The sequence below is a fragment of the Thunnus thynnus genome, chromosome 4, assembly GCF_963924715.1.
Source record: "Thunnus thynnus chromosome 4, fThuThy2.1, whole genome shotgun sequence".
Taxonomy (NCBI): Eukaryota; Metazoa; Chordata; class Actinopteri; order Scombriformes; family Scombridae; genus Thunnus; species Thunnus thynnus.
The window spans coordinates 8,835,006-8,847,727 of record NC_089520.1 but is presented as its reverse complement, the minus strand read 5'-3'; the positions used below and the strand labels follow the sequence as shown (position 1 = coordinate 8,847,727).

The 12,722-nt window shown below is 41.0% G+C and overlaps 1 protein-coding gene across 3 annotated transcripts in view; it reads right to left on the bottom strand.

Moving 5' to 3' along the window:
• The window catches only part of LOC137181083 (plasma membrane calcium-transporting ATPase 1-like), a 105,166-nt gene that overhangs the window by 22,338 nt on the left and 70,106 nt on the right, over positions 1-12,722 (bottom strand). For all 3 annotated transcript variants that reach the window (XM_067586447.1, XM_067586449.1, XM_067586448.1), the window contains exons 8-15: positions 11,137-11,322; positions 8,204-8,418; positions 7,875-8,117; positions 6,783-7,024; positions 6,429-6,666; positions 3,361-3,540; positions 2,164-2,251; positions 1,764-1,870 (exon numbers count right to left, since the gene is read on the bottom strand). In XM_067586447.1, coding sequence (XP_067442548.1) covers positions 1,764-1,870; positions 2,164-2,251; positions 3,361-3,540; positions 6,429-6,666; positions 6,783-7,024; positions 7,875-8,117; positions 8,204-8,418; positions 11,137-11,322 — 1,499 coding nt within the window. The remainder of the gene's footprint in view (positions 1-1,763; positions 1,871-2,163; positions 2,252-3,360; positions 3,541-6,428; positions 6,667-6,782; positions 7,025-7,874; positions 8,118-8,203; positions 8,419-11,136; positions 11,323-12,722) is intronic.

Sequence of the window (12,722 nt, the reverse complement as noted above, 5' to 3'; positions counted from 1 at the left end):
GTAAGTACTGTCACGGTGCAGCTGCTCAGCATCCTGCAGAAGACTCCTCGGATGACTTTTCATCAGTAAATAAAGGTCACAACAACACACAGAGGAGTAAGCTGACGTAACCGAGCTCGTCTCTGCACAGAAGTTTGTGAAGATGGTTTTTAATTGATCGTCAGCTATACTATCAGCTGATCGGTGTAATTCGTTGTGCTCTGATGTCTCACTGTGAGTCTTTTCTGATCTAATGAACAAATAATCAGCAGCAGCTTATTCATTCGTCAATGACAAACAGAGGTTCAGGTTTGTCTCTGTTTCAGCTGTATTTCTGAGGTGAACCATGTGCTGCTGCTGCTGCTTCACAACTGCATTTAACACTTTGAATCCTCACTTTGAACCCACAAACCCCAGGGACACATGAACCACGCTGATGAGCCGTAGTTGTGTCACAAAATGTGTGAAACTTTTTTTTTCCCATTGATTGTGTCACTCATGTTGCAATGTTTTGAGTTTGTGTCACTACAGTTCCCATCATGCTTTGGGTGATGTAAACAGGGCGTATAATGTTTCCACAGAGTCAGTCGGTTAGCTGTGGGCTACAAAAGAGCTCATGACAAGTTATTACAGTCACTCCCTAATCTCTCCTGTGCTAGATTTATCCTTGTAGGGAGCGACACCATCACACATCAAATCTCAACTCTATTCTGCATTCATTAACTTCATAAGTCAGCTTAGTGAAATGATACTGTAAGACACTATAAAACATTATGGGCTATGTGCAGTATGTTATTAATAATAATAAAATAATATAAATATCAGCCTGCATTCAGTATTAAAGGGCCATACCACAAGTTTTAGCTCCTTAACTGCAAATAATGTAAATAATGTTCATATTTTTGTTGACTGTTAGTTTAAGATGTTCCTGTGTATTTGTCTTTGTCTTTTCCGTGCAGCCATTGATTGCATATTCATTTCCACATGTCATAATAATCAAACGGCAGACTCTTGAAACTCGAGCTGTCTAATCCATCACTGTGAACTAGGACTTTTCAGATCAATTTGCTCTTAAAGTGCTTTTACAAACTTTTCACAAAAATGAACCCAGACATAATGTGCTAGTACTGTGATGGATTACACGACTCAAACGATTTTCACGAGTCCGTTAATTGATTTTATTATCATACAGAAATGAATAGAAAACTAATGTATGTCTAGAATGGAAAAAAAGCACCAGCATGGCTTTCAAAATCTTAAGCTGTGGTGTAAATATATATATAAATATACGCAAATTGTACTAAACAGGATAAAACATGGGATGAGGATATTGTTGCCAGTGCAGGGTTAACTGTCTGTGACCAGGGTGTAAGACATGATTTACTGTATACAAGAGAGGCTAAAATATAAGCAAGGCAGAACCAGTCTGCCTGCTGTCCGTCTCTGTGTTGGTCTTTGGAGAATAAAGGCATTAACATGGTGGTAGAGTGGGAACCCACGACGTGGATGAGTCGAGACATTCACGCTCAACATTTATTGATTTATTCTTCCATTTCACAGCTCTCTTAATGAATCCACTGGCGTCAAATTCGGGAGTTATTGCAGACGACGTTTAGAGAAAATACCGTTTTCATGGCTGCGATAGAAATGTAATTAACTTAAAGGCTTCTTTTTTTTTCATTTTGGTAATGATGCAGAGCAAACTGCACAGCAGATGAGTGATGCAGCGAGCAGATGGAGAACGGAGAGAACGACAGAAAAAAAAGGTGGAAAAATGTTGTTACCATCGCGAAGCCGACATCGGCTTTCTTAAGGGCGGGCCCGTCGTTGGTACCGTCTCCTGTCACTGCCACCACCTGTCGGGTTTCTCCCACCGTGCTGTCGATGATGCCTGATCAACAGAGTGGAACAAACAAACAAGTCTCCGTTTCAGTGGGTGAATTAACATTTTAGAAAAAGACATTATGAATAAATTAATTCTCTCCTTTAAGAATGCAAACATGAAAGGGGCATTTACTGTGATTTAATCAGAGTTCAACCGACATGAGCTCAGATTTAAAACTACAGTTATGTCACTTTGCGCACAAGGACCAGTAAACATAGAAGCAGCAGTAAAAAATGCTAAACATTATAATTATAAAATATACATCATACAAATGTGAATCCCAGTGAGAATGAACCCACCTTTGACCAGAGTGTGTTTGTCTGTCGGTGAGGAACGAGCTAGAACACGCAGTTTGGGCCAAACTTTGTCCAGACGTTCTTGTTCCACCTAGAAAAAGTAAAAAATAGTTACATTAAAATCTTTTTATACAACACATTATGTACCAAATACTGCTGAAATATAATCCCTTACTTTGTAGCGAAAGCTTGAAAGCATAAAACCTTCATAAATTTAAAGATAACCTTCCTGTATGTTGATAACGACCTCTTTATTTGTACGTTTTGAAGTATTATTTTCCAGAATAATGGAGAAACTTTCCCTTCTGGACATAAAATAATGACTAATTTCCAGTGGAGGACAGTTTTATCTTCTATGTGCTCAAAACTGATGACTCTCAGCAACCTGCTACTAACTAAACCAGAAATAAAACACCAGAGAATACTGGACTGACACTGGACAGGTAGCGAGAAACATCTGAAGGTCGACGATAAAGTCAATACGAACATCTGCTAAACTCAACACTTTTGTTTAGTTGCACCGTCTCCTCTGACACTACAACTTCACAAGGTTGACTATAATTAAAATACTGCTGCAGAAAAGTGATGTTTTATTCTGTGCAGCATTCAGGTACAACAGGAGAGAAAGAAACTTCAAACTGGTGACAGAAAGAAAACAGCTGGTTTTAATAAAAACAAAGAAATGTGAGCTTTCACTTCTATGAATATTTTTTTGTCTGGGGTGAGTAATGGCTGGATCACACATAAATATGATCATAAATAATAACATCATGAACAAAAGTAACAAGGCAAGTTTCTGTTACAAACGGCCGAGTGGTTGTTCAAGTGAACGCAGCGTAAAATCACAAGGATGGAATTTGTCACAGACAATACACTCCCAGTGTGAAAGAAAATTAAGTTAAATCTAAACTCTATGTTATAATTAACTTGTATATTCCTGTTTTAGCATTTGTTAGCGTAATTCCCACATTACTGTATCATCAAACTAAGCTAATTTATTCTCTGCTGGATGTGGAAGTGGGCAGTAAATGTTCTATACAAGGACTCGATAAGTCAAAACTAATCAAGGCTTGATTGTTGTGAGTTTATTTTCAAGTCATCATGTGGTCACGCAGCTTTAGGAAAAAAAAAACTGTACTCACATAGTTGGAGGCTGTGGTAAACTGCAGTAAACTTTTCTTTTTTTTCTTTTTTTCTCACCTCTCCCTTGTCGTTTCGGATCTGCTGGTTGAACTCTTTGCCCTCCAAACACAGAAAGTCCTCCCCAGGCAGCAGGATGCCACACTTTGTTGCGATAGCGCGGGCGGTGTTGATGTTGTCTCCAGTAACCATACGAACAGTGATGCCTGCACGCTGGCACTTAGAAATAGCCTCAGGTACCTAGAGGAGAGTCAGAGAAAAGAAATATTAAGTTTAATATATATATATATGTATAATATATAAGCACAGACAGGGCAGAGAAACTCGCCAGCTTCTACTTCCTGATCCATCCATAATTTAAAGATAATTTTGATAACTGGAGCCAAAAAGGAAGTTTCAAACCAAGTGAAACATGATGTTTGCATAGTTCTGGATGGTACTATGATGCAAAGCTACATCACAGTTGCACAGGTTGTGGTGGAAAAAAGTGTGTTGTCACCACTAATTGGCAGAGCAAGCAGGATTATTAGACTGGGTTTACTCTCTTTAATTGCAAGGTATTATATAAGCACTCTGCTCTTTGATGGTGGAAATATACAGTTACAGTATTTGTACAGTGACAGTGCAGACTAGTTGCTGTCAGGTCACGGCTACATACATGTTTGATGTTTCAGAAATATAAACAGAATAATTAGCAAGAATAATTTTACGCCCAAAAGCTAAAATACACTGAAGAGGTCTTATATGCATCTCGGGTCCTGTAGAGATAAACATTGAGCTGCTGACTGACTCCTGCTGCTCTCCGGTTATTTCCATCCTGTCTGTGATCTTTGTGCTCTGACATTAAAGCAGCAGGAAGCAGCGATGAGACTTTCCGAGCTTCATTACAGGCTCCATTTAACATTTCAGGGCATCTGTACGTGACACGCCTGACCGGGACTCACTCCAGTCTTCATGTTAGGAAGATAACATTTGCCCCTAACATTTTATTCCTTATAATACAAATATCAAAATATAAGACAGTCAGATCAGTTCAGTTACACTCTTCATGTGCAGCTGTGCTTTCTCTGCTTTATATATATATATATTTGTATGTTATCCTATATGTTGTTTGATTTTATATGAATGAAAATGTGCAAATCTGCCTGTTGTCCCAGTGGAAATAGGTACATTTCAAAATATCACAGTCCTGGTCACAGTGTTATCAAGTAGATCTCCTGACACCAGACTGAAATCTGGTTTTTATGTCGATGTTGCTTCAACCACAGTGAGCTGTGGGGCTCTTACCGCAGTTTATCAAAGTAACAAGTAAACACATAACAGCCACTCCTGTCACTTTTCATGTGAGCAGCCGAGTCTTAACACCTGAATCAATTCGAGAGGAGACTGTCTGAAAACGTTCACGGTTGTCCCCATTTGTACGATTCACGGAGGTGAGACTACAAAGGCACAAAAAGAGTCTCGGAGTTGCTGGAGAGAGATCAAGGAGGCGGTGGATGCAGCCAGGAGGAAGCTATGACTTCCTGTGTGGATATTCAGAACAGGTAGAAACACTTTGGCTGCTTCTCTTTTGTCTTAATTGTTTCCTTGTTTTTCTCACTTGTGTGTATTTTTCCTCGCACCTTAGCGCCTGCCACATGTAAAACAAGAAGAGATGTCTTCTTAGAAAGTTTCGGTGCCTGCATTTTTCAGGCAAAGTGGAAATTATGTAAATATATCTCACATTAAAACTGGTTTCTACTCGACGCGCTGGGATTTTCAGCTTTACATGACTGAATGGAAATGACACTAATAGATAATTAAAATCTGTTTATGGCGAATAACAACCCACTCTCCTCCTCTTTGCTTTGATGGTGAGAATTATTTTATGATTACTCTGTTTATCAGACCTACAGCGGACCCAGATCCACCACTTTTAACTAGTTGATGAAACGGAAAATCTAAACGCCGGAGTAATACGACACCTTAATTGTATTTGTCTCTGTATAAAACTGGTGTTGAAGCAGACTGATGAGCCACAGTGTCCGGCCGCAAACAATAATAAAAGGGGAGTAAAAGCAAAAAGCTGGTCTTGTGGATCCTCGCTCACGTCTCCCCCAGGAGTCCTCCTCGCTCCTCAAGGCAGAAATAAGCAGACTGAGACATCATTCATGATGGTGGGTCGGATCAATTTGCGGGTCACCCGAGAAGCAATAAAATAAAGCAAATGAGAAGCATCTTTTGACTTGATGTGGTTGAAACTACACGATACAAACTAGCTTGTTTAAATATACTGAAGCTTTCAGACTCAAATTTTAAGATACATGACGAATCAGACTGGTATGTTTTTAGCTTGTTTGTTCGGCCTTCATGACTGTAAAACACACCTGACTGCAGGTTTATGTTATCTGTGTTCAACAGGTTCTTGCTGCCTCCCTTATTGGTGGGTTCTGTCTCACTTAATGAACTCTATCATCGACTCAAGTAAAATGTAATTACAATTTAGACTGTTGCAGTCTGTCTGCCGCAGCCTCTGCTCTTCTGCCGGCTCTGTGTGTGTGTGTGTGTGTGTGTGTGTGTGTGTGTGTGTGTGTGTGTGTGTGTGTGTGTGTTTGTGTGCGTGTGTGTGTTCTGCCCTCATGCAAACACAGTACTCACGACTAAAAATTACACCTAAAATCATTTTTCCGCTCTGTTTGTCTCGCTCCCTGGTGTTTTCAATATCGATAGAGGAACTAACCTTAAAAATACTTCTTATTCAGAAATGGTTTTCATTTAGAATTGAGTTTCGAGACGTATCCTGATGCTGAGGAGACTCAAGAATCAATAAGTGGTACTGGATGATAGATTGTTTTTTGATACTTTGTTGTACCAATAGAGGTAAACAACGTGGATACCCAGTTTTACTCGAATTGAGCAGTTCAACTGCTGAAAACTCCTGCAGGGATGAACTGATGATGAAATACGATGCATAACGACATTTACCATCGTTGATCAATCAAATACTTAACGGTGATGATCAATCAATAACAGCCCTACTTTCAAGAAATGAACAGTATGTATCATGCATAACCCAGCATCAGGTGTTGATTACAGGAAGTGTTTTCAGGCGTCAGGTGTCATATCTGTGCGGGCGGGTTGCTTCGTACCTCAGGTCTGACGGGGTCCTCGATACCGACCACGACGATGCAGGTGAGCTCGTTCAGGATGTCGTTCTCAGAGTCCCAGTTGGGCTCTCCGGCTTCAGCAGGGAAGTCCCTGTAGGCCACGCAGATGGTTCTAAGCCCGTCGCACGCCATCGGCTCGATCACCTTATGCACCATCTCGTCGCGGTCCTTGGGCTTGAAGACGCGAGGCTGGCCCTGGGCGTCCAAGATACGAGAGCATCTGGGAGAGGAGAGAGAGAGACAAAGGGGAAAGGGAGTCACTCCATCCATCCGTCTACCCGTCTACGCTGAAACAGATGATTCATTATGTACAATTCATTTTATCTTCTTTCTTACTTCCTCAGGATGATCTCTGACGCTCCCTTGCTGTACATGCGGAAGCCTCCATCGGCGTTCTTCAGCACCGTGCTCATGGACTTGCGGGAGGAGTTGAAGGTGTAAACCTTGTACATTTTCTCTTCGGGGACCTCGTCTCTGATTGGTTGGTAGTCCCTCTTCAGGTCCAGCACCAAACCCAGCAGAGCGCACTCGGTCTTGTTTCCCACGTGACGGGGCAGGCCGCCTTCTTTCTCCGGAGGCTGAAAGAGGATAAAAGGATTTGAGTATGATATGATAGCAGATTTTAAAATTAGTTTTACGTCATCACAGGCTCTGAGGAACATCAAGACCTCTTCATGTACAGTGGTTGAGTTAGTGTTTGATTAAAATGTGTGTTAGTTAACCAATCTCTGTTTTTGGTCGGGATAGACAGCTTCTTATTGTCAGTCTGATGCTTTTATTGGTTGAATAGTTGTTACAGTCAGCAGATTATAACACCTGTAGACCAGTCTGCTGTGTAGTACCAGACACAGCAGACTTGTCAATAGTTGTAAGTGGTAGTAGAGTACAAAGAGCTGAAGTAAGATAGATACTCTACTTTTTTTTTTTTGCAGATTTCTCCCACTCTTTATCAGATTTGGGGAAGTTTACACCCCTGCAAATGCAGCCAAACCTGTTATCCAAGATATCATGAAGTTTGCTAAACACATCGGTTATTCCTCATCCTCAAAGCCTTTTCTCTTGTACATGTCAGACATATAGTTTGAAAACACCAACAGTAATGCAAAAATCTAACTTATATGTTTTCAGTAAGCACCTAAGGGTCATTTGGGGCTTACTAAGTGAAAAAAAACACTTTTTTGTTTTGTTTTTGTTGTCTTGACAGTACATTTCAATATAAATATATAATACACTAATAATACACTCCAAAGCTGAGCTATTCTTCTTTCTTTGCTTTGAGATTATGTTCTGCAGATGAGACAGGAAACAGTCACACTTATTTTCGTCTTCAAAGGCCTCTTTCAAACCGGGGTATTAGGAGTTGAGGTTAGGTTTAGGTTCCTGTTATTGTTGTGGTTAGAAATGCGGCTGTGACAGTGAAAATCTTACCAAGATCTTGGTGGTGTATGCAGAGTTGATAGAGATGCTGTTGACCATAATTTCTAGAGTCTCTGGTTTGATGACTTCGGGTTCGGGGACGGTCTTGTAGTGCGTGTCGCCGACGTATGCCTGCACCACGGTCATCCGGTTCATGGTCAGCGTGCCCGTCTTGTCGGAGCAGATGGCTGTGGCGTTGCCCATGGTCTCGCAGGCGTCCAGGTGACGCACCAGGTTGTTGTCTTTCATCATTTTCTAATAGATGGAAGAAGTTAGAGGCCAAGAAAGAGAACATCAACATTACACTTTCCATCAGCCCCTTTGCTCACTGTCCTGCTTACCTTCACAGAGTAGGCCAGAGAGATGGTGACGGCGAGCGGCAGCCCCTCAGGAACGGCAACCACCAACACCGTCACGCCGATGATGAAGAACTTGACAAAGTACTGGATGTAGATAGGGGTGCACGCGGCCACCCAGGACCGACCCTGGATCCCGAAGGTGTGGACCACAAAGTAGAGGATGAGGATGATGACGGTCACAGCCGACATGATCAGACCTGGTTAGAATGAGCAGTTTGTTAGCATCAGCACATCAAGTCAGATCAATTTTATTCATAGAGGCTAATAATCGCAAATTTGTCCTTAAACTGATGTAGTAGTGAATTTCTCTAATATCCCCTCATATGACTCTGTAATATGATGAATACTGTCAGTATTCTATTACAAAGAAAAGCTTATGTTTTATTGTCATAGTTATTCTTTGGTAACACTTTTAAAATGTCTTGGTGATGCATTCAAGGACATTGTGATGTTCAGTAACTCATATCAACTTAATGAAAAGCGATGACGTGTCATGTTCAATTCAATTCCACCATTGGCGCCAAATCATAACAAAAGTTATATCAGTGCACTTTTCACATGGAGCAGGTCAAGACCGTACTCTTTAATCACTCATGTTGGAACGTTAAAATTCAGAGAACACAAATTAAGAACAGTAAGACTGTGATTCTGGTTGTTTTGTGAATCAAAAAAGTTTGCAAACTGGCGTCTTTATGGCCCAGTGATGTAAGATGCAAACCCTGTAATCACAATGTCCCAGGTTTGACTTCAACCTTTGTTGCGTGTTATCCCTTTTGTCTGTCTCTACTATCAAATAATGGCAAAAAATACCACAAAGAAACAAAATAATATATATAAAATAATAAATATATACTGTACATATTTTTTATTGCAGATTTTGAATGCACCTTTCGTTTATTTGTTTACCTATATATAATTATCATTTGACTTGACTGACTGCTGAATGCAACATTTGAATATATCAGGCTTATAAAACTGGAGTCACACTTATGGCTAAAAATAGGCCAAAAACATTTTTGTTCATATTTTAGAAAGCCGGTGAGGTTTGGATGCAAAACAAAAAGTTAAAAAATATTGGCCTAATGAGAAGCCTCTGCACTTCACAATACAATTAAAAAAAAAGCTGCTATCTTTTGGTACATCTGACAACATCCTGAGTGTAAAATCAGAAACAGGTGAGGGCAGGTGAAACAGAAAAATCCACTGCTTATATAATTCTGCTTCGTCTCTCCTGTCAGTCACCTCTTTTCAAAGCATTTTGGCCCAAATTCTATTTCTGTCCAGAAATGAGGGGCTGTTTATCACTGATGCTGGTTAGTGGCTGGAGTCCCCGCCTCCCCCCCACTACCCCCCCACTCTGTCCTGAAAGCCCCTCAGTGTATTAAGGTCAATTGAAATGACACTGAAAATGCCTTCAATTCCGGGATGAATCATGTTCCCAATAAAACATCCATCCAATAAAACTGAGTGCATTCTGACCCTCAGCCTCTCCGACCCCTCACCGCCTGATCACTTTATGTGCTATTAAAGGAACAGTTCCACATTTCTGGAAATCCTCTCGTTGTCTGTTTTTCTCAGAGTCAGATAAGAAGATGGTTATTAGTTTCAGAACAGACAGAGGTCCAAGATGTTTAGCCTAGCTTAGCACAAAGACTGTAAGCAAGTGGAAACTGTTAGCCTAGCTCCATCAAAAGAGGAGAAAATCCACCTTCCAACGACTCCATAGCTGTCTGATTTACATGTTGAGTCTTGTTAGCTAACAAAACTATGACTGATCCGTCCTGCAGTGAGTTGGGTATAGATGACAGTAGAGTTAACAAAGAGATCAAACCAGGCAATCCCATAATGAGTTGTCAACAGTTAAGCACATATGTGTGGGTAGAAGCATTTCCTCAAAAAGATCTGTCTCAGTGCGTCACATAAAGGATAAATCGAGCATAAGCCGATCATTTTGATATGCTTCTGTGTAAAAAGACGATTGAACTAAGACATCTAGGGTGAAAAAAAAGTTATATGCTGAGTATATAAGCAGATTAAAGAAGGCCAGTTTCTTTGCAAGATCATGATCCGCTCACAATTTGAGATTTCATGCTGAGCGGGATGAGATTTTACAAAGGAAAGTCGATTTGATCTGTGAGCTATGGCCTTCAACTGGTATTTCTGATTTATTATTATTCAGTTTTGACGTTTTACGTTACAAGAACTGCTCTGAACTATGGTTGGAGACCTCTGGTTCTAAGCTAGTTTAGCCTACTAGCTAGCTAATGTTAACAAGCTGTTGTTTAAAGACACAGTAAAAACAACGCACTCTGGGCGTCGTGGTAACTGTCCTTTATTCAGAGCTTCACTAGATATTTAGGGATGGTGAACAGTATGTCTTATTACAACTGCTTTTGAGTCTCCTTAATTATTAATATGGCTACCATAGTTGCTTTATGTTTATCTGTTACATTTATTTACCCATTTATTTTCATTTTAAATATTCAATTGTATTATACATTTCTCTGTGAAGCACTTTGGTTGTTGGAAGGTGAATTTTTCTCTTCTGATGGAGCTAGGCTAGCAGTTTCCACCTGATTCCAGTCTGTATGCTAAGCTAGGCTAAACATGTCCTGGACCTCTCTATACTGAGAGCACAGAGATGAAACTGATATCCATGTGAAACATCTGACCCAGAGGACTTACACAGATACACAGAAAAAGAAGGTTTCAGAAAATGTCGGACTGTTTCTCTCAGAGAAGTGTAATGAACTGTATGTTCCAACAGCTCAATATTTTCCCCTTGAGACTCAATAAAGCTTTATTATTTATATGAGTACTGTGTGTGTGTGTGTGTGTGTGTGTGTGTGTGTGTGTGTGTGTGTGTGTGTGTGTGTGCGTGTGTGCGTGTGTGTGTGTGTGTGCGTGTTCCTCACCGGCCTTCCCGATCTGAACAGCCAGTCTGGTCAGTTTGCCCTGCAGCACAGACTTCTCCTTCTTGGTCACATTGACCTTCTTCTTCACAGCTTTGGCCTCCTCTTTCTCCTCCTTCTCCTCCGACTCGGCGGCCTCCTCGCTCTTCAGCGGTTGGATCTCCAGGGCAATGCCGTCCTGGGTCTTGGCTGGAGGAGGAAGGGCGGGGACAAGGTGGTGGTTGGGTGGTAAAAAGAGGAGGAGGAGGAGGAGGAGGAGGAGGAGGAGGAGGAGGAGGAGGGGGCAGGTTTTAAGGGGACAATGGGTGAGGATGAGGAAGGTAGGATGTAGTAGAGAGTAAAGAGAGATGAGGAGGTTTAGGAGAAGTCGAGGAAGGAATGAGGAAGAGGATGAAGGAGGATGAAGAGGCAGGTACGGGACAGAGTGATGGATGTGGCGGAGAAAACAGATTGTGAAAGAGAGTCGGATGGTTTGTAGTTTAAGGAATGAAGAGGAAAGTTTTCAACATGGTGAGGGAAGGCGGGACGGGTTGACAAAAGGTGAATTAATTGAATTAATAAATAAATAATAATAAATCACAAAAAACAAAACAACAAAAAAACAAGAAGGTGGGAGAAGGGTTGAGGAGTGGTTTGGGGATGAAGGGTAGAGAAGCAGAGAAAACGTTCAGTCGGAGGGAAAGCTGGAAACAAACGGACGAGTTTTTCTCAGAGATCAGAGAAGCTCTGACTCTTAATCATTAACATGGTGACCCTTTGGCTGAATGTAGAAAGTAACATTTCATCATTTTTATGATCACAGAACATTCATGAAAAAGGTCCAGGTAGCTTTCAGAGAGTGTCACAGACGAATTTGGGAGCAGCAGTTCATAATGAAGAGCAGCAGACAACAGAGAACAGCAGAAACAACAGAGAGGATTTAACAGGACTGTCAATCACACACACACACACACACACACACACACTCTCTCTCACACACACACACTGTGTTTGTTTCACATCAGAGCTCAGAGTTTGGAACGAGGCTTAGTTCTGAAGTCTGACATGGCGTCTGCTTTCACATCCTGCTCGGCGGCTCTGCTCCTCATTTGCATAAACAAACTGTATATTTGCATTTCACTTCATCAGCAGGGGTCCTGTTTGGACTCTAGTACTAACTTTTTTTGATCTGTTTGATCTATGCCGTAGAGCTTACAATGAATTCACTCCCTGCGTCCATTGCCGTTTGTCATATTTCCATACCAAAGATACGTGAGCAGGTGATGAACGGAAACAGAACGAAGCTACACTGCTCTGAGGTTTGATACTCTGTTTGTCCTTGTGAACGACTGACAACGCTGACTGGAACGGGGATGAATTTATCTTCTATCAATTCCTTGTTAGGTTGTTAACATTAATACAAGTCTTAAAAATACTGGAAATATCTTGATTGGGCTGTTAAATTAATACAAAAATATTCAAAGGTTGTACTTCAGTTTACTATATATATTAAACCCTGTTGGAGAGTCACTGTTGGTAACAATATCCATCACTTCTGGAACTGACAATACTAACAGATCATGGACATAAAGCAGGTTTAGATTCCTGGA